Raw genomic sequence first — 22,764 nt, 5'->3', positions numbered from 1 at the left:
CTTCGGCCCATCGAGTCCGCACTGACCAGCGATCCCTGAACATTAACACTATCCTACACCCACTAGGGAGAATTCTACGCTTTTAGTTTAGTTTAGTTTTATTTAGAGAGACAGCGCGGAAACAAGCCCTTCGGCCCAATGGGTCCGAACCGACCTGTGATCCCCGCACATCAACACTATCCTACACCCACTAGAGACAATGTTTACATTTACCAAGCCAAACCTGTACATCTATGGAGTATGGGAGGAAACCGAAGATTTTGGAGAAAACCCACGCAGGTCACGGGGAGAACGTACAAACTCAGTACAGACAAGCACCCGTAGTCAGGATCGAACCCGGGTCTCCGGCGCTGCAAGCGCTGTAAGGCAGCAACTCTACCGCTGCACCACCGTAGGAGTTCCCTCATACACACTACAAGTGGTGTTGCCTTCCACTCTCCACTACTGGCTATTATGCCCGGGTTTCCTTCCTGTGTTTTGAATGATTTCCAGTACGTATGGTTCTCTTTCATCACCTTTCACTGTGCGGGCTGCTCACGTTACTGGCTACAACTCAATGGAATGCAGCCAGTAACCTGATCCAGCCCAGTTGCAACACTTTTTTCAAAGGCCTGGCAAGGGGACAAGAGGTGAGCTCTGGTACGAAAAGTAAACATTGACACAGTAATGGTAGAAAGCTCAGAGGAATGCACTTCACAACGTGTTGCTGCCCCTGTCTGCCTTAAATGGAGCGCTTGTCACTAAGCTTATCTCTACACCCCTGGCCAATTCTCGCTCAGTGTTATGAATTCTTGCATTTAATTCCATCCACAGCCATTCGTTAATTGTGCAGAAGGCTACATTAACCTGCGCTTATTTAGAACAATAATGATAAAGAGCCTCGACTATCCTCACATGAAGCCATTCTGATCAGTTTAATACTTGCCAAAGATAGACACAAAAAGCGGGAGTAACTCAGTGGGTCTGGCAGCATCTCTGGAGAAATGGAACGGATGACGTTTCGGGTCGAGACCCTTCTTCAGGCTGAGAGTCAGGGGAAAGGGAAACAAGTGATATAGACGATGATGTAGAGAGATATTGAACAATGAATGAAAGATATGCAAAAAAGTAACGGTGATAAAGGAAACTGGCCATTGTTAGGTGAAAACTTAAGGGCCTGTCCCACTTGGCTGTTATTTGCGCACCATTTACGTGACCTCCAAAAATGTGGTTGTCGCGTTGTGCTGCACGGGTAGCGTGTGGGTAGCGCGGGACGGGCGCATGGAGAGGTGTGGAGGAGTGTGGAGTTGCGCGAGGTATCGAGCGGCGCTCCGGGATTTCGTGCTGCATGAAAACCTCGTGGGCCACCTGCGTGACGTATTGCATATGCAAGCTGACGCATTGGCGGCACACGCTGGCGTCCCGACGTCTCACGTGTATCACGTGGTGACACATGGTTACGTCACCGTGTGCGTAACCATGCATCGCCATGCGCCGCAGGGTATTCTAATGACGTCACGCGCACCACATGCGTGATTTGCGTGCGTGACAGATGCATGATGATGCGTGATTTGCATGCAACGTCACGTGGAATGACGTGTCAACCTATTTTACATATAACACGTAAATTAGGCGCAAATGACAGCCAAGTGGGACAGGCCCTTTACAGACAATGAGTCTCAATAAGACAACTTTAAAGCTTGTACATTGACTTGGGTGGGGGAGGGACGGAGAGAGAGGAAATGTAAGGGTTAGTCGAAGCTAGATGATACCACCGATGATATATTCCGCTGGTTTTACATATTTTCTAAATATTAAAAAACCCAGGCTGGCTTCACCGATTCAACTGATAAGTACTTTCTTTAACGCTGATGTCTACAACAATGCTGTGAGACTTTTATCTAAGCTGTAAATCGCTTCAATAACGTTCCATTCATTTGGAGCAGTGTGATGCCTCAATCTCATTTTATGAGGCTGGCTTCCTCTGTTGGAAACCAGCTATTAGAAGCAGTAGGTGTGTGCTTCTGTGCAAATTGTTTGGTTGATATCGGCACTGGGAATACAATGGTGCTAATAGACTGAAGATGACTAGTTTTTGTAGTTGAGGGGGGAGAGAGGGGGGTGGTGTCCCAGAAACTGCAGTTTAATTTCCACCATGGCATGCACAAGTGAAGCCACATCATCTTTTGGGTAGGAAGGAACTGCAGATGTTTTTTTACACCGAAGATAGACACAAAAGGCTCTGGATAGACGAAACATCACCCATTCCTTCTATCCAGAGAAGCTTCCTCTCTCGCTGAGTTACTCCAGCATTTTGTGCCTATCTTCGGTGTAAACCAGCATCTGCAGTTCCTTCCTATACATGAATTATTCACATACTGGTTCAAGAAATGCTGTTGGTTGCACATAATAAATTCTGCCCCATCTAAGCCTCTTGCACTAAAGAAGTCCTGGTCAATAGGCGTAAATTAAAGTCACTCACTATGGCGACCTTGTTGTTTCTACATCTTTCTGTAATCTGTCTACATATCTATTCCTCCATTTAGTTTTTAGTTTCAGAGATACAGCACGGAAACAGGCCCTTCGGTCCACTGGGTCCATGTCGACCTGCGATCCCCGCACATTAACACTATCCTACACACACTAGGGACAATTTATACATTTTTACATTTACTATGACTTTAGAATGTGGGAAGATCTCGGAGAAAACCCAGGCAGGTCACGGGGGAGAAGGTACAAACTCCATACAGACAGCACCTGTGGTCGGGATCGAACCCGGGTCTCGGGCGCTGCAGCTCACCCTCTGTGGGTGAGCTCCTCAGTACGCTACTCACTGAGTGCAGCTCTGATATTCTCTCTGATTACTAATGCAATTCCGCCACCTCTTTTATCTCTCTTCCTCTATCACGTCTGAAATATCAAAACGCTGGAATGTTGAACAGCCAGTCCCTCTCGCAACTAAACCTCTGTAATGTTCCCAATTTCATAGATCCAGGCTCTAATCCAGGCTCTATATTCATCCATTTCACCCATAAACCCCTTGCACTGAAATAACCACACTTCAGCGTCACCATGTTGTCAAGCTGGAGCAGAGAAGATTTACGAGGATGTCGCCAGGACTAGAGGGTCTGAGCTCTCTAGTCCTGTAGGGAGAGGTTGAGTAGGCTGGGACTCTATTCCTTGGAGTGCAGAGGATGAGGGGTGTTCGTATAGAGGTGTATGAAATCATGAGAATAAAAGATCGGGTAGATGCAGAGTCTCTTACCCAGAGTAGGTAAATCGAGGACCAGAGCACATAGGTTTAAGGTGAAGGGGAAAAGATTTAATAGGAATCTGAGGGGTATCTTTTTCAGACAAAGGGTGGTGGGTGTATGGAACAAGCTGCCAGAGGAGGTAGTTGAGGCTGGGACTATCCCAATGTTTAAGAAACAGTTAGACAAGTATGTAGATGGGACGGGTTTGGAGGGATATGGGCCAAACATTGGAAGGTGGGACTGGTGTAGCTGGGACATGTTGGCCGGAGTGGGCAAGTTGGGACGAAGGACCTGTTTCCATGCTGTATCATCCTATGACTTTATATAGGTTTATTATTGTCATGTGCCCTGAGAAACAGTTAAAAACATTTGTTTTGCATGCTCTTTGAGAAAATTGTAGAATGCATGAGTACACCATGATCATAAACTTGTCCCTGCCCATCTTTCCTTTCAGACTTGCTTGTCATAAACCCGACCTTGCCTCCTCATGCTGACCGTATCTTGTTCGCACCCCCCCATTCCACTGTAGATTAAACCCTCCCAGGTAGCAAGAGCATACCTCCCTTGGAGGATATAGGTATCTCGCCAGTTCAGGTGCAACCACCCCTCTTGTGTAGATCCAAGCTGCCCTCGAAGAGAGCATGATGATCAGAAACCCCGCCCTCCTCCCGCCCGCACCAGACCCTTATCCACATATTGAACTGCACTATCTTTTGTCTACTTGCATCCCCAGCTCGTGCCGTGGGCAGTAATCCAGAGACTAAAACAATAGAAACACTGCTTTTTCACCTGCTACCTCACACTCTTAGATTCTCCTTGCAAGTCCACATCCCGCTTCCCACCTATGTCATTGGTACCAATATGGACATGGCCTCTGGCTGCTCACACTCCCATCCTAGATTGTGCTGTGCTTCTCCAGAGATATCCTTGGCCTTCCAACATACCATCCTGGAGTCTCGCTTGTAGCCACAGTCTGCACCTCTGACTATGGAGTGCCCCGTAACTATTGTGTGGGAAGGAACTGCTGATTAACACCAACGATAGATACAAAATGCTGGAGTAACTCAATGGGACAGGCAGCATTTCTGGAGAGAAGGAATGGGTGACGTTTCGCGTGGAGACTCTTCTTCAGACTGAGAATCAGGGAAGAGGGAGACTATAGATGATGATGTAGAGAGATAGATAATGGAGAACTCTCATCCGAGAAAGGAGGAGAACTTCTTCAAAGTAGGCATACCTTGAGATTTTGTAGTGCTATATCTCTACATTATCGTCTATATCTCTCGTTTCCCTTTCCCGTGACTCTCAGTGTGAAGAAGGGGCTCAACCTGAAACGTCACCCATTCCTTCACTCCAGAGATGCTGCCTGGCCTGCTGAGTTACTCCAGCATTTTGTGTCGATGAACTGAGCTATTTTCAGACATTGCAGGTTTATGTTTGTCCATTGGCCAATTCAATCCCTTTTTTGTAAGTAATGCCTCTCTGGATATTTGAAACTTGTAATAAAGACAGTCGTTGCATTAGATCTGCAAGCTTTGAGCCTCAGAGGGGAGGGGGCAGGGGGCCATGGTGATGCAGCGGTGCAGTTGTTGCCTCATAGCGCTTGCAGCGCCGGAGACCCGGGCTCGATCCCGACTACGGGTGCTGTCTGTACAGAGTTTGCACGTTCTCCCCGTGACTGCGTGGGTTTTCTCCGAGATCTTCGGTTTCCTCCCACACTCCCAAGACGTACAGGTTTGTATTTTAATTGGCTTGGTGTATGTGCAAATTGTCCCCAGTGTGTGTAGGATAGTGTTAATATGCGGGGATCGCTGGTCGGTGCAGACTTGGTGGGCCGAAGGGTTAATCTCTAAAACTAAAGCACAAAAACTAAAAACTAAAGGAGAAGACCAGGGTACAGGCTGGGCTGACGTTAATGCTTTCAAAGAATCCCTTGCAAAACTAATGAAAGCTTCCATAAAGATCTGTGCAGGCTGTACCACACAGCAGATAATATCACACTGTGCAATATTAATAATAAAGACCTATGAGTGAACAGGTTAATGTGCTCTCAGCCTGAGAAATTTTACATCAGCTCATTTTATTGTTACCATTGCCATATATACAGGAACGTGGTGCCAAAGTGTGTGTGTGTTTGTCTCTATGAACCCCATTTGGGATGTAAAGGTTTATTAATTGTAAGAGAAATTAGCTTGATAACTGCCCCCCCCCCCCCCCCCCCCAACTTTAAATGAGTCCAGGTCATTAAAGGGACACCGACGTGTGCCTTGAGGGAGTTCTGGCTTTGTTTATGGAGTTGCTGCCCAGTGGAAAATACAATTACAGCTCTCATGCTGAATGCCATGAGGACTCCCGCTGCAGCATATGCAGAGTCTGCTCCACACACACACTGTTCCAGTCATCTGCCAGCCCTCACACTCTTAAAGCAATTAGGATTTTTAACGCGGCTACAGTCCTTGCACTGTGCATCTCAGTCTGCAGAAATGATCAAATGGTTGAAATAGTCCGTCCAAATCCATCCTGTCACGATTTCCGAAATCAGATACTTGGACAAAGTGGATTAAAAAACAACTTCTGTGGAATGCTAAGCAGATATGATTGGAAATAAGAAAAATATGCCTTTGTGCAGCAAATATTTCAAGTCATTCAAGGTCAAGTCATTCCAAAGGCTCTTTTAAGGCAGAGATAGATAGATTCTTGATTATACAGGGCTTATAGGGAGAAGGCAGGAGAATGGGGTTGGGGGGGAGAGATAGATCAGCCATGATTGAATGGCAAAGTAGACTTGATGGGCCGAATGGCCTAATTCTACTCCTATTCCTTTTGACCTTGTGACCTCTTCAGCCAATGGTATATTTCTACTGCCACTTTGACAGAATACGCCATGTGGCAAAATGTGGAGGAAGGAACTGCAGATGCTGGTTTACACTGAAGGTAGACACAAAATGTTGGAGTAGCTCAGAAGGCCTGGCAGCATCTCTGTAGAAAAGGAAAAGGTGACGTTTTGGATCGGAAGGGTCTTGGCCCAAAAGGTCATCTATTCCTTTTCTCCAGAGCTGCTGCCTGACCCGCTGAGTTACTCCAGCTTTCTGTGTCTATCTATGAAATGCAGCAGCCCATTTATGCACAACCAGCCCCAAATACAGCAATTATGGATCAGCTAATCTTTTTTTAACTGAGGGATACACATTGACTGGCTTTCTCATTAAGCCACTGTATTTAAAAAATATCTTCTAATATCTCCCAACATCTTCTGCAAATGCATCCGAAACATCACCCATTCCTTTTCTCCAGAGATGCTGCCTGTCCCGCTGAGTTACTCCAGCATTTTTGTGTCTATCTTCAGTCTAAACCAGCATCTGAAGTTCCTTCCTACACTATGCAATACTTTCAATACTCCATTACCCTATATCCAGGCTACTGTATCTACAGGCCCCCAACAGCAGCCTGGATATTGGGTGCAAGTTGCAGCAGGAATTAAAATTGGCATGTAACAACGGCAATGCCACTGTGGTTATGGGAGATTTCAATATGCAGGTAGACTGGGAAAATCAGGTTGGTTCTGGACCGCAAGAAAGGGAGTTTGTAGAGTGCCTCTGAGATGGATTCTTAGAGCAGCTTGTATTGGAGCCAACCAGAGAGAAGACAATTCTGGATTTAGTGTTGTCTAATGAACCTGATTTAATAAGGGAACTCAAGACAAAGGAACCGTTAGGAAGTAGTGACAATAATATGATAAGTTTTAATCTGCAATATGCAAAGGTTAGATCAGAAGTGTCAGTGTTGCAGTTGAACAAAAGGGACCATGAAGGCATGAGAGAGGAGCTGGCCAAGGTCGACTGGAAAAGGATCCTAGCAGGAATGACGCTGGAACAGCAATGGCAGGAATTTCTGGGCATAATCTGGCCAGAAGATGCTGGATCACTTCATTCCAAAGTGGAAGAAAGATTCTAAGGGGAGTAAGAAGCAAGCGTGGCTGACAAGGGAGGTTAGGGACGGGTATAAAACTAAAATAAAAGGTGTATAACATAGCAAAGAGCAGCAGGAAGCCAGAGGATTGGGAAACTTTCAAAGGACATCAGAAGGTAACAAAAAGGGCAATACGGGATGAAAAGATGAAGTACGAGGGTAAGCTGGCCAAGAATATAAAGAAAGATGGTAAAAGCTTCTTTAGGTATGTTAAGAGAAAAAGATTAGTAAAGACAAATGTGGGTCACTTGAAGGCAGAAACAGGTGAAATTATTATGGGGAACAAAGAAATGGCAGAAGAGTTGAACAGGTCTGTCTTCACAAAGGAAGACAACAAAAAAAATCCCAGATGTACTAGAGGACAGAGGATCTAGGGAGTCAGAGGAACTGAAAGAAATTTGCATTAGGCAAGAAATGGTATTAGGTAGACTGATGGGACTGAAGGCTGATAAATCCCCAGGGAAGTATAGACCAGTTAGCCTGACATCGGTGGTGGGGAAGATGCTGGAATCAATAACGATGCATATGGATAGCAGTAAAATGATTGGTCCAACTCAGCATGGATTTATGAAAGGGAAATCCTCCTTGACTAATCTTCTGGAATTTTTTGAGGATGTGACAAATAAAATGGATGAAGGAGAACCAGTGGATGTAATGTATCTAGATTTTCAGAAAGTCTTTGATAAGGCCCCACGGGAGATTAGTGAGCAAAATTAGAGCACCATGTATTGGGGGTAGGGTATTGACATGGATAGAGAATTTGTTGGCAGAGAGGAAACAAAGAGTAGGAATAAACTGGTCCCTGTCAGAATGGCAGGCAGTGGCGAGTGGAGTGCCGCAAGGCTCGGTGTTGAGGCCGCATCTATTTACAATATATATTAATGATTTGGATGGGAATTAAAATTAACACTAGCAAATTTGCAGATGACACAAAGCTGGGTGGCAGTGGGAACTGCGAAGAGGATGCTAGGAGGTTGCAGGGTAATTTGGACAGGTTGGGTTAGTGGGCAGATGCATGGCAGATGCAGTATAATATAGATAAATGTGAGGTTATCCACTTTGGCAGCAAGATCAAGGAGGCCGATTATTTCACCCAGAGAGCTGTGAATCTGTGGGATTCTCTGCCTCAGAAGGCAGTGGAGGCCAAATCAAGAGAGAGTTAGATAGAGCTCTTAAAGATAACGGAGTCAGGGGCTATGGTGCGAAGGCAGGAACAGGGTACTGATTGTGGATGATCAGCCATAATCACAGTGAATGGCGGTGCTGGCTCGAAGGGCAGAATGTCCTACTCCTGCACCTATTCTCTATTGTCAATTGCTATTATGTCAAATTAGGAAAAAGGGAAATGCAACAAGACCTGGGTGTCCTTGTACACTAGTTACTGAAAGTAAACATGCAGGTACAGCAGGCAGTGAAGAAAGCTAATGGCATGTTGGCCATCATAACGAGAGAATTTGAGTGCAGTTGTACAGGGCCCTGGTGAGACCACATCTGGAGTATAGTGTGCAGTTTTGGTCTCTTAATTTGAGGAAGGACATCCTTGCTATTGAGGCAGTGCAGCGTAGGTTCACCAGGATAATCCCCAGTATGGCGGGACTGTCATATGAGGAAATATTGAAAAGACTGGGCTTGTATTCACTGGAATTTAGAAAGATGAGGGGGCTTCTTATAGAAACGTATAAAATTATAAAAGGATTGGACAAGCTAGATGCAGGAAGAAATTTCCCAATGTTGGGGGAGTCCAGAACCAGGGGGCGACAGTCTAAGAATAAAGGGGAGGCCACTTAAAACAGATGAGAAAAAACGTTTTCACCCAGAGAGTTGTGAATTTGTGTAATTCTTTGCCATGGAAGGCAGTGGAGGCCAATTCACTGGATGAATTCTAAAGAGAGTTAGATAGAGCTCTTGGGGCTAGCGGAATCAAGACATATGGGGAGACGGCAGGCACGGGTTACTGATTGTGGATGATCAGCCATGATCACAATGAATGGCGGTGCAGACTCGAAGAGCCGCATGGCCTCCTCCTGCACCTATTTTCTATGTTTCTATGATTGTCTGGGGACTTGAACCTATTATCTTCTGGCTCAGAACACAAGTTCTAACAAATGAACCAATGGCCAGACATTTCTTGCCACTTTTGCAAGTGATGATACTTGTGGTGATAACCCCCCATCCTGCCTGCCCCCCCCCCCCCCCCCCCCCCCCCCCCCCCCCCCCCCCCCCCCCCCCCCCCCCCCCCCCCCCCCCCCCCAGAGCGTAAACTGGTCCTTTGAGGCCACCGAGTCCGCACCGACCAGCGATCCCCGCACACTAACGTTATCGCTAACCTACACTAGGGACAATTTACATTGACACCAAGCCAATTAACCTACAAAACTGTACGTCTTTGGAGTGTGGGATGAAACCGAAGATCTCGGAGAAAACCCAGGGGGAGAATGTGCAAACTCCGTGCAGACAGCACCCGTAGTCGGGGTGGAACCCGGGTCTCTGGCGCTGCAAGGCAGCAACTCCACCTCTGCGCCACCATGTTTTCATGGCGATGCGATGTGAACAGAATGGAATTGCATCACCGAAGCATCGGGGCACGGTCAATAATTCATACCAGGCTCACGGAACTGTTTGATCCAAGTGCTGCGGGACTGTTAATCTGAGTCGCACCTTCTGAAATCCTTGAAATACTGACGCCACGTCGGGAGCATCACAGCTTTTAAGGAGTTAATTCTCTGCGCCAAGAAATGGTCTTTTAATTTGTTTTAGAACTCCTTGCTACTTGTCACACTTGTGCCAGAAGCATCAACTGTGTGGTAGGTGAGATTAAAGCATTTCTCCGGGCGCATTCAGATTTCAGTAAGCAAGACCCACCAGTAATGCAAAATAGACTTCTCCCACATGTCTGGCTGCTTGTTTCACTTTGGGAAACTGCTATACATTGAAATGCGCAAGCACAGTCTCTGCCCAATCCTCATTCTTTCAGTGGGAAACCAGAGAGCTGCAGCTGGATGAAGTGTGTGAGAACGAACTGCAGATGCTGGTTTAAACCGAAGATAGACACAAAAAGCTGGATCAACTCAGCGGGACAGGAGAGAAGGAATGGGAGATGCTCCAGGTCGAGACCCTTCTCCGGACTCCAGGCCCTTCAGTCCGAAGAAGGGTCTCGACCCGAAACAGCACCTGTTCCTTCTCTCCAGAGATGCTGCCTGTCCCGCGGAGATACTCCAGCATTTTGTGTCTACCTTCCACAGCTGCAGCCCAGCTCTCCATTGCCCCCTGGTGTACAGGGAGAGTTGAGCCATAGCACTATCCCCCAAGGACATGGTTGAGCAACCCTGCTAATTTGGAAACCTGTAACAAGATACACGCAATTTCCAGTGAAGAGCCAAAGAAACAGCCTTCACCTGTTAAAGGTCTCGACCCAAAACGTCACCTATTCCTTCTCCCCAGAGATGCTGCTGTCCCGCTGAGTTACTCCAGCATTTTGTGTCTACCTTCAATTTAAACCAGTATCTGCAGTTCTTTCCTACACACTTCACCTGTTAGCTATTGTGAATAAAATAATTCATTGAAATCTCTTCAACATGTTGATGATAGTTACAATTAAGGGTGTCAAATATGTTCTTTGCAGCAAGAAATATACATTTACAAATGATCATTTCTGATAACTAGCAAACACATTTTGAACAGGTTTGCTGACATTTCTGTCTTCTATTCTTTCAACACCATAGATGGCATATCCACCCTAAATATAGGTTCAAGGTTGAAATGGAAAATTGCATTATGAACACTAACGCTGTAAACACTATGTAAATGGTGTAAACACTATGAATTGAGTAGTGTTGGTTACTTCAGGCAGTATATATACATATATATATATTGGCGTCTTGCATTGTTTTCAGTTTGCGTGTGTATCAGACATACAGATACGTGCCAGGATGCTTCATGCCCCTGAAATCAAACCATTGAGATATTGGTGAAGTTTCTATTGTCTTATAAGAAGTATATATTTTCATCCAACGATGCCTTATCGTTAAACTCATAGTTTAGAGACTTCGAAACTGGGGTGGCATGGTGGTGCAGCATTAGAGTTGCTGCCTTACAGCGCCAGAGACCCTGGTTCGATTGTGACCATGGGTGCTGCCTGTACAAACTTTGCACGTGACCTGTGTGGGTTGTTTCTGGGTGTTCTGGTTTCCTCCCACAGTCCAAAGGTATACAGGTTTGTAGGTTAATTGGTTCTGGTAAAATTGTAAATTGTTCCTGGTGTGTGTAGGATAATGTTAGTGTGCAGGAATCGCTGGTCAGCGCGGAGTCGGTAGGCCGAAGAGCTTGTTTCCTCGATGTATCTCTCAACTAATAGAAACATATACAATTATCAAGGGATTGGACAGGCTAGATGCAGGGGAAATGTTCCCAATGTTGGGGGAGTCCAGAACCAGGGGTCACAGTTGAAGAATAGGGGGAAGGCCATTTTGGACTAAGATGAGGAAAGAAAATTTCACCCTGAGAGTTGTGAATCTGTGGAATTCTCTTCCTCAGGGGGCAGTGGAGGCCAATTCACTGGATGTTTTCAAGAGAGAGTTGGATATAGCTGTTAGGGCTAATGGAATCAAGGGATGTGGGGATAAAACAGGAATGGGATACTGATTCTGGATGATAAGCCATAATCATATTGAATGGTGGTGCTGGCTCAAAGGGCCGGATGGCCTTCTCCTGCACCTATTTTCGATGTTTCTAAGCTAAACTAAACCTCAGTCTACAATGTAATCTCAGGGGTCATGAAGTCACCACTTTGTCTCTCTGTCATCAGGTCTCTATGTTTGTTGACTTAACAGCTCCGTGTACTAATAGGGTCAGCTGGCAACAAAGCAACATTGCTATCATCAGGACAGCTAACTTTTGTTTTGGAAGTTTGGACAGGGCGTTCTGGAATGTGTCAGTGTTTTGGAAAATTTAGCTATGCAAAGCTAAATTTGAAGGGCAGGTTGATGTGGTTGTTCTCTCACGAGTCCAGAGGGTTGGAGGCTTTAGTCTAGTTTAGGGGCGCCCTCTGGTAAACATCATGTGTTGACTGGCTCAACTCACAGGACTACCCTTAAGTCAGTAGCTGGTGAATCTGCGGAATTCTTTGCCGCAGAAGGTTGTGGAGGACAAGTCAATGGATATGTTTAAGGCAGAGATAGATAGTTTCTTGATTAGTGCAGGCGTCAGTGCTTATGGGGGGAAGGCAGGAGAACGCGGTTTGGAGGGAGAGTTAGGATGGCGGTGTAGACTTGATGGGCCGAATGGCCTAACTCTGCTCCTATCACTCATGAACTTAACTCAGATGTGAAAAAAGTTCTGTATTTTGGAAGGTTAAACCAGGGCAGCTAAGTTTATGATGGGCAGCACAGGCGCTCAGTAGGCCGAAGAGCCTGTTTCTTTGCCGTACAGCTCCAAGACTCTATTTCAGTCCTGGCCAAGCTACATAGTATAATATTGGTGAATTAAACATATTACTTTATCAGTAAGGAATCTATTTAGATGAGATCAGAGAATCTTTGTCTTCATCACCATACATCACCACCTCAAGGGCAATTAGGGATGGGCAGTTAATGTTTATTCAGCCTCTGAAGTCCATAATCCCCTATACAAATAAAAAAAGCTATGGAGGTAAAGGTAAATGAATACCAGATTATTTTACTGCTGGCAGCTCTCCAATGAAGAAAAAGTACACGGCGGTATCAGTTACAGTGATGTCTGAGGTTATGTGTAGGAAGGAACTGCAGATGTTGGTTTAAACTGAAGATAGACACAAAAAGCTGAAGTAACTCTGTGGGGCAGTTGGGTGGGCCTGGGGAAACTGGGCCAAAGGGAAGGGTGACCATATCATGGCCTCGCTGGTTCCCTACACCTCACTGCCGGTCATTGCACAAACGCAACCACACACTTTAGTTAAAGTTCCCTTATGGTGGTGCAGCGGTAGAGTTGCTGCCATGCAGCACCAGAGTCCCGGGTTCTATTCTGACCATTGGTGCTGCCTGTATGGAGTTTGTACGTTTTCCCCGTGATCTGCGAGGGTTTTCTCCGAATGCTCTGGTTTCCTCCCACGCTCCAAAGACATACAGGTTTGTAGGCCAATTAGGGTGGCACAGTGGCGCAGCAGTAGAGTTGCTGCCTTATAGTGCTTGCAGCACCAGAGACCCAGGTTCGATCCTGACTACGGGTGCTGTCTGTACAGAGTTTGTACGTTCTCTCCGTGACCGCATGGGTTTTCTCCTAGATCTTCAGTTTCCTCTCGCACTCCTAAGTATTTAGGTTAATCGGCTTGGCGTATGTGTAAAAATTGTCCCTAGTATGTGCAGGACAGTGTTAATGTGTGGGGAGGGGATCATTGGGCCAAAGGGCCTGTTTCTGCACTGTATCCCAAAACTAAACTAAGCTAAACTAATTGGCTTCAGTAAAGATTGTAAATTGTCCCCAGTGTGTGTGTAGGATAGTGCTAGTGTGCGGGGATTGCTGGTCGACACGGACGCGATGGGCCGAAGGGCCTGTATCTGCGCTGTATCTCTATAAACAACACAAACCTAGTTGTTAACACCAGAAGCCCACTGGAGGTGCCCACTGACTCTGCTGTGCTCTCCTAGCCCAATGATTCCCTCCCCACACATTAACACTGTCCTGCACATACTAGGGACAATTTTTACATTGTATCATTGTATAACAACACATTCAGCACAGGACACTTGGCTTGACTAGGCCTCTAAGCCTCACACTTGTTCTCAATTGGAGCTATCGCTACGATATCAATGGGAAGTAAGGCAGTGATTACAAACCCCGTGCACTCCTTCTGTTGAAGCTGCTGCCAATGGTGATCTTCATATTCAATCTTGCTATCGATAAACAAAAAGCTTTTCACTGTACCCATGAATGCAGCGTAGGTTCACAAGGTTAATTCCCGGGATGGCAGGACAGTCATATGTTGAAAGAATGGAGCGGACCAGGCTTTCAGTCGAGACCCTTGACTGAGAATCAGGGGAAAGGGATGAGAGGGGATCTTATTGAAATATAGAACAAATAATGAAAGATATGCAGGGTATTGGATCAACAAAACTAAATGCAAAGAAGACATGTTCCCGTGAGAATGTTGGGGGAGTCCAGAACCAGGGGCCACAGTTTAAGAATAAGGGGTAAACCATTTAGAACGGAGACAAGGAAAACCTTTTTCACACAGAGGGTTGTGAATCTGTGGAATTCTCTGCCTCAGAAGGCAATGGAGGTCAATTCTCTGGATGCTTTCATGAGAGAGTTAGATAGAGCTCTTAAAGATAGCGGAGTCTTAAGGGATATGGAGAGAAGGCTGGAACTGGGTACTGATGGTGGATGATCAGCCATGATCACAGTGAATGGCGGTGCTGTCTGGAAGGGCTGAATGGCCTACTCCTGCACCTATTGTCTATTGTCTATAATTGTACATGTGACAATAAACTAAACTGAACTGAAACTGAATGATCGGCCAAATGTGAGTGAGTACACTGCCTTCCTCCACACTAACGCAAGACGACAGCACCCTCGTGCTGCTGACTGACTAAGTTAATCCAGGTGCAGATGTTTTGATATAGATCATTTTTTTCATCTGGGGCAACATTAATCTTGACACCTTGAGCCCATCTGACCAAGTGCTCATTCACACAGATCCTACGCTAATCCCGTGATGTTCCCACCCCCCCGCACTCCCCCACTGTATTCCCATCAACTGCTCTTCAGAATCTCCCACTCCTCCATGCACTGTGGGTGACTTATGGTGGCTATTTAATGTACTAACCAGCACGCTTTTATGGAGTGGGGTTAACCGGAGTATCCCGACAAAACCCACATGGTCACACTCTGAAGGTGAAAACTCAACTTAGACAGGACCAGAGGTCAAAATGGAACCCAGATATGCACAAAATGCTGGAGTAACAGCGGGGACGGGCAGCATCTCTGGAGAGAAGGAATGAGTGATGTTTCAGGTCGAGACCCTTCTTCAGACTGACCGTCAGAGGAGAGGGAGACATAGAGATATGGAAGAGTAAGGTGTGAAGACAAGAGATCAAAGGGGATGAAGGTCAAGGAAAATGTAGAAAAGATCATTGTTAGCTAGGGGAAGGTGACAACGAAGCACACAAAGATAACATTTAATCAGGAGGACAGTCAGTCTGGTCGGAGAACTAGGGTGGGGAGGGATGGAGAGAGAGGGAAAGCAAGGGTGCTTGAAGTTAGAGACATCAATATTCGTACCAATTTGTAAGCCGCCTATGCGAAATGTGAGGTGCTGTTCCTCCAATTTGCGCTGGGCCTCACTCTGACAGTGGACCCAGGACAGAAAGGTCAGTGTGGGAATGGGAGGGGGAGTTAAAGTGTTGAGGAACCGGGAGATCAGGTAGGTTTAGACAAACTGAGTAGAGGTGTTCAGCAAAACGACCGCCGAGCCTGCCCTTGTTCTCGCCGACATATAGGAGTCCACACCTTTTTGTTTGTTTCTTTTGGAGTTTGTACGTTCTCCCCGTAACCAAGTGGGTTTTCTCCGAGATCTTCGGTTTCCTCCCACACTCCAAAGACGTACAGGTTTGTAGGTTAATTGGATTGGTATAAATGGAAAATTGTCCCTAGTGTGTGTAGGTCAGTGCTAATATGTGGGGATGGCTGGTCGGCGTGGTCCCGATGGGCCGAAGGGCCTGTTTCCACGCTGTATCTCTAAACTAAACTAAAACTAAACACCTGGAACAGCGGATACGGTAGATGAGATCAGAGGAGATGCAAGTGAACGTCTCCCTCACCTGAAAGGACTGTCGGGGTCCCTGGACGGGGTCGAGGGAGGAGGTATAGGTGTTACATCTCCCCATTGAAGATGAAAACCCCATATTGGCAGGACCAGTGGCCAGCATTGAACCCATGGTGTTGGAGTTGTGAGGCAGCAGCTCTACCAGCTGCACCCCCATGCCACCCCATCCTATTACCTGTAGGTATCTGAATGCATTTACAATTTCTCGAGCAGCAATTAACATGGAAAGTCTTCATATTCTTATTTACTTATCGAATGGAATTCACACCCTCAGTCCACTGGTGACTCAACGTGAAATTGTGGGTTAATGACACACACTTTCAGCAGTACCAGCAGACTGTTGAGTAATGAAACCTTCATCGACGTGTTCCACATAACGACCATATGAATTTTCATTCCAGCCTGTATATATATGTGGCTAATTTTCCTGGTGGTCCATTAGCTAGATTGGTGGAGATTTATGAGTCTCCGCAACAGGAAACGACTGAACTATCCTCACGGCGCTATCAGCAGCTCAGGGAGACTCGAGGAAGCTGTAATCGCCAAAGGAGATAAGGTCAAGGGGGATCTAATTAGGTTCCAAGCAGAAAATGTGAAAGGTATTTTCCCCACTGATCAGTAAATCAGCAAAGGCTGGGTGGGATGCCATAAATCTGGCTCACTTCAAGCACTAAAGAGAAGGTTACTCGATATTTTCCTTTCACGCAAGCAGTTTTGTGGAAGCTGGATTGAATTAGCATCAGTGGCCATCACAGGCAGGAGGACATCACAACTTTTAGGAGATGATGAAACAAACAGCTGATGAAAAAAATTCATTCCCTGGTCTCACTTCTGTTTTTTTTTAAGTTGTTATGATCTGGGACTCTTGGTTACAAAATATTCGGTTTTAGGTACAGAAAAAAAATATATAAAATGAGTTTTTAAAACAGCTGTGACCACATTGTGGGTTGAATCCAGGCTTTTCGAGGTCTTGGCACAATGCAGCATTTAGACCGATCCCGAGCAGAACACAACAAAGGTTCTCGCTGGATAGTGTTAGCCTGTGACTGCCTCTCTCATGGCAGTCACATGTAACTCTCTGAGAGGAATCTTTTTTTTTTAAATAGCCTCGCGCGTCAATGAAATAATGTGCATTGATGCAAGAAAAAGGCAAGTTTAAACCTCTGATGAAAATCAATGAAAATCTATAACACTGAATTTGCACGGCAGACCCATTTGTGGTTGCCACGGCAACGTTTAACATTAAAGTCGCACGCAGCCCACATTCTTGTGAGTTGGCTAGAAAATCTTGCACCTTGATTGAGCACTGTTTACAAAGTAAAATCAATAGCTGCTGGAATCCTGGGAAGATCTCTGGGCATTCCCAATGGACTGCCTATCAAATAGAACGCCTTCACTTTGTATTCCAGGCTCTCTTTTCTTTTAACCAAAAATAATTATTTACAATAATATTTACAGTACAAAATTCCAGGACAAGGGGTCACAGTTTAAGGATAAGGGGGAAATCTTTTAGGACCGAGATGAGGAAAACATTTTTCACGCAGAGAGTGGTGAATCTGTGGAATCTCTGCCACAGAAGATAGTTGAGGCCAGTTCATTGGCTATATTTAAGAGGGAGTTAGATGTGGCCCTTGTGGCTAAAGGGATCAGGTGGTATGGAGAGAAAGCAGGGATGGGATACTGAGTTGGATGATCAGCCGTGATCATATTGAATGGCGGTGCAGGCTCGAAGGGCTGAATGGCCTACTCCTGCACCTAATTTCTATGTTTCTACTACAGTACGAAATTAGTCAAAACCAAACCCACCACCATAATACAAGTCAAACAAATATACTAAATAAACTACGATACAACTTTATCACCATCCTTATTGAGGATGACTTCCACGCCCCGCGGTGCCCAGCGGTCCCGGGAATACTCCAGGGTGCCCGTGGACAGCGCCTACTCCCAATTTTGTTAGTCCTTGCTGTCTCCTCCCCTTCCTCAGCTCCCCTGCTGTCTCCTCCCACCCTCCAGCCTTCTGGCTACTCCTCCTTTTCCCTTTCTTGTCCCCACCTACCCCCACCCCCGATCAGTCTGAAGAAGGGTTTCGGCCCGAAACATTGCCTATTTCCTTCGCTCCATAGATGCTGCTGCACCCGCTGAGTTTCTCCAGCTTTTCTGTGTAACCTTTCGAAAACCGCCTGGGCGCGGACATAACCCCGGAAATGGGGCAGGCAGCCGGCTCGGCAAGAGCCCATTGCAGGGTCCCTTGATGTGTTGATCTGCTGTTGCTCTCGGTTGCATGAGCTGTGACGTTCTCTCTGTGTCTTGCAGACCATCTCATTCCCATCAATGAGGTGCCCGGTTTCAACTGCAAGTTCGGGGGCACCACCCAGGAGAGCTTCTGCGACTGGCACCACGATGAATCCGCAGGCTTTAGATGGGAAGTCCACGTGGGAAACGAAGAATCCGCCGTCGCTGAGCCGGAAGGAAATCACACGATGGGTGAGAAATGCGGAAATTACGTTTGTTTGCACGGGGGGGGACAGACGCAAAAACGCTGGGTTAATTCAGCGGGGTAACTCAGCATCATCTCTGGAGAGAAGGGGCTGGTGACGTTTCAGGTCGAGTCCCTGCATGGCCTTCCATTGAAACCAACTTGTTACATTACTGGAGGATACATGAGAGGGGGAAATCCCAGGAACGTGGCAATTCAATTTGTGACCAAAACTACATATTGTCTGGAGGGAAGGAATGAGTGACGTTTTAGGTCGAGACCTTTCTTCAGTCTGAGTCTGTCTTCGGTTTAAACCCAGCATCTGCATTTCCTTCCTACAACTGTTTAGTTTGGTTTCTGGGCGGGCAGATTCCTCGCTTTTAGAATTCTCATCCGCGTGTTAGGGCTTCCTTTCTCCCCCGCGCCTGCGATTCTTCAAATCCAATCAGATTGGTATTTGTGAATTTAATCGTCCACCTTTAAAATCTGCAGGCAGACTGGCAGAATCTGACATCCCGTCCCTCCTCACGCTCTCCTTTAAGATGCTCCTTAAAACCGTCTTGTTTGTTTAATCCATTGATCAGCACTCGTAATAGCTCCTTCCAGGGGGTGATGCCATTTGTATTAGTTTAGTTTAGTTTAGAGATACAGCGCAGATGCAGGCCCTTCAGCCCACCGAGTGTGCACCCACCAGCGATCCCCGCACATCAACACAAGCCTACACACACTAGGGACAATTTACACTTATACCAAGTATACAGACCCAAGCCAATTAATCTACAAACCTGTACGTCTTTGGAGTGTGGAAGGAAACCGAAGATCTCGGGGAAAACCCACGAGGTCGCGGGGAGAATGTACAAACTCCAAACTGACAAGCACCCGTAGTCGGGATCGAACCCGGGTCTCCGGCACTGCAAGCGCTGTAAGGCAGCAACTCTACCGCTGCGCCACCGTTATCAACGTTCTTCCCCAAAGAACATTTGTGATCTGGCTTTTCTTTAGTTTTTACTGTTACCAATATTGCTTTGAGCTTTTTATTGCAGATTTATTTAATTACATGAATTTAAATTCCATAGTAAGCAACTGTGTCTGTAGATCACTGGCCACTGTGGCTCTCACAGGTGTCGAACCAGTGTCAGAGGGCTGGTTGCTTCAACCTGAGTGGGATGCCGCTGGTAGACACAAAATGCTGGAGTAACTCAGCGGGACAGTCAACATCTCTGGAGAGAAGGAATGGGTCAAGACCCTTCCCCAGATTGAGAGTCAGGGGAGAGGGAGACTAGAGATATGGAAAAGGAGGGTGTGAAAATGACGGATCAAAGCAGATGGTGTTCAAGGAAATGTGGAATTGTTCATTGTTGGCTGAGGGGAAGGCATACAATAGGTAGAATTTAATCAGGAGGACAGTGAAACTAGTCCACGAACTAAGATGGAGGAGGGACGGAGAGAGGGGGGAAAAGCAAGGGTTACTTGAAGTTAGAGAAATCAATATTCATACCGCTGGGTTGGGTTGCATCTGGTCCTTCGGGCAAACATAGAAACATAGAAACATAGAAATTAGGTGCAGGAGTAGGCCATTCGGCCCTTCGAGCCTGCACCGCCATTCAATATGATTATGGCTGATCATCCAACTCAGTATCCCGTACCTGCCTTCTCTCCATACTCCCTGATCCCTTTAGCCACAAGGGCAACATCTAACTCCCTCTTAAATATAGCCAATGAACTGGCCTCAACTACCCTCTGTGGCAGAGAGTTCCAGAGATTCACCACTCTCTGCGTGAAAAAAAGTTCTCATCTCGGTTTTAAAGGATTTCCCCTTTATCCTTAAGCTGTGAAGGGTCACCTCAACGAGAGTCTCCCAATCTGCCTCTCACAAGTTGCTGGGTTTATTGCAGCTACTTTATTGAGATCCTAACACACCTCCCTGGATCAATGGTGATAATTAGGGTGGCACGGTGGCGCAGCGTTACCGTTGCTACCTTACAGCGCCAGAGACCCGGGTTCGATCCTGACTACTAATGCTGTCCGTACGGAGTTTACACGTTCTCCCCGTGACTTGCGTGGGTTTTGCCCGGGTGCTCCGGTTTCCTCCCACACTCCAAAGACGTACAGGTTTGCAGGCTAATTAGCTTGCATAAAATTGTACACTGTCCCTAGTGTGTCTAGGATAGTGTAAGCGTGCGGGGATCGCTGGTCAGGGCAGAGTCGGTGGGCCAAAGGGCCTGTTCCCTCCGCTCCGTACCTCTGAAACTAAAACTAAAATCAGCACCCTGCTGTACATTCCGTCAGCCCAGAACAATCAGGAATAATTGTGAATCAGGAATAGAATCTGTGTAATTCTCTGCCACAGTAGGCAGTGGGGGCCAATTGACCTGATGTATTCTAGAGAGAGTTAGATTTAGCTCATAGGGCTAACGGAATCAAGGGATATGGGGAGAAAGCAGGAACGGGGTACTAATTTTGGATGATCAGCCATGATCATATTGAATGGCGGTGCTGGTTCAAAGGGCCGAATGGCCGACTCCTGCACCTATTTTCTATGTTTCTAATTTTCACAACGTGCTCAACTTCATAATACTCTCTGTCACATTTGTGACACCTGAATTGAGATGATTACAGGTTTTCAAACAGCTCGTTGTTGCTGACAACTATGTGAAAAGAACTTTACTCCCTTCTTTTTTTAAATCCCGGTATTGAACTGAAAGGATCGTTATTGTGAGCGGTTGTCATCCATTCAGCTGGGTAAGAAATTGTCTTGCTTCATGCAGGTGTCAGGTTAGATTTCTGCCCATAGAAACATAGAAAATAGGTGCAGGAGTAGGCCATTCACCCCTTCGAGCCTGCACCGCCATTCAATATGTTCATGGCTGTTCATCCAGAATCAGTTCCTGCTTTCTCCCCATATCCCTTGATTTCTTTAGTCCTAAGTGCTAAATCTAATTGGCCTGTCCCACTTATGTGTCCTAGGCATGCAAATTATGTGACCTCGTGGTCGCGTTGAGGCGTACGGGCATCATATGGCCGCGCGGGGCCGGTCCCCCTGAAAAATGCTGTTGTGGTCCCACTGAAAAGTATGTAGTTGTGCGCGGGGTTCCTGAAATTTTTGTAGCAAACAAAATCTTCGCGCGCCAACGGCCTGTCGTGTAACTGACGGCCAAAGTGGGACGGGCCCAAGACCCTGGCGCGACGCAACGTCTCACCTCCAACAGTAGCAGAAGCAGGCAAACGATCGTCAAACTCGGCCTGGGGGTCATGGCCGTTGTGGTCCGGATCCGCCCCAATCTACTCCCAGAGCGGGGCCAAGAAAATTGAAGATGGACACAAAATGCAGGAGTAAATCAGCGGGACCGGCAGCATCTCTGGAGAGAAGCAATGGGTGACGTTTCGGGTCAAGACCCTTCTTTTCAGACTGAAGAAGAGTCTCGACACAAAACCTCACCCATTCCTTCTCTCCAGAGATGCTGCCTGTCCCGTTGAGTTACTCCAGCTTTGTGTCCATCTTCAAATGACGTCACGCGCTCCAGAAGGCTGTGCATATGCATGACATTGCGCCCGACCTTCGCAGGACCATCGCGGCTCAACGCAACCACGAGGTTGCGTAATTTGCCTGCCAAGGACACGTAAGTGGGACAGGCCCTTAACTCTCTCTTGAAAACATCCAGTGAATTGGCCTCCACTGCCTTCCTCATCTCAGTCCTAAATGGCCTACCCCTTATTCTTAAATTGTGACCCCTGGTTCTGCCCACCCCCAACATGGGGAGCATTTTCCTGCAGTTAGCCTGTCCAAGCCTTTAAGAATGTTATATGTTTTATAAGATACCCTCCCATCCTTCTAAATTCCAGTGAATGTAAGCCCTGTCGACCCATTCTTCCTGCTTTCTCCCTGTATCCCTTGAATCCTTGCTCCCTTGCTCCGGCCAAAGTCACCTGAGAAAGCGGAAGCAAGGTATACGCCCGGTTCATGAGGGCGGTAAATACCCAGCGTGATGAGGAATGGTCAGCCATTGCTCGGATGCCCTCTCTCCCAACTACGCCAATTCATCCCCCAGTAGGGTTGCCAACTGTCCCATATAAGCCGGGACATCCCGTATATTGGGCTAAATTGGCTCTTCCCATACAGGACCGCCCTTGTCCCGTATTTGACTGCTACTATTCGGGTCGAGGGTACTGTCTGGTCAGAGCGCCGCGTCCGGCCCCGCCTCACCCGTCCCGACGTAGTGCAACCCCCCCCCCCCCGCACCTCGCCTATGGCCCCATCGGTCGGCAGCCTGGTCAGCTGTCCAACC

At 46.8% G+C, this 22,764-nt stretch overlaps 1 protein-coding gene across 1 annotated transcript in view; it reads left to right on the top strand.

Moving 5' to 3' along the window:
* Window positions 1-22,764, top strand: part of nrp1a (neuropilin 1a) — a 249,136-nt gene that overhangs the window by 206,769 nt on the left and 19,603 nt on the right. Inside the window, exon 14 of the mRNA XM_055665192.1 lies at window positions 18,316-18,486. Coding sequence (XP_055521167.1) covers window positions 18,316-18,486 — 171 coding nt within the window. The remainder of the gene's footprint in view (window positions 1-18,315; window positions 18,487-22,764) is intronic.

The sequence above is a fragment of the Leucoraja erinacea genome, chromosome 2 (genome assembly GCF_028641065.1).
Source record: "Leucoraja erinacea ecotype New England chromosome 2, Leri_hhj_1, whole genome shotgun sequence".
Taxonomy (NCBI): Eukaryota; Metazoa; Chordata; class Chondrichthyes; order Rajiformes; family Rajidae; genus Leucoraja; species Leucoraja erinaceus.
This window is presented reverse-complemented; position numbering and strand designations above follow the sequence as displayed.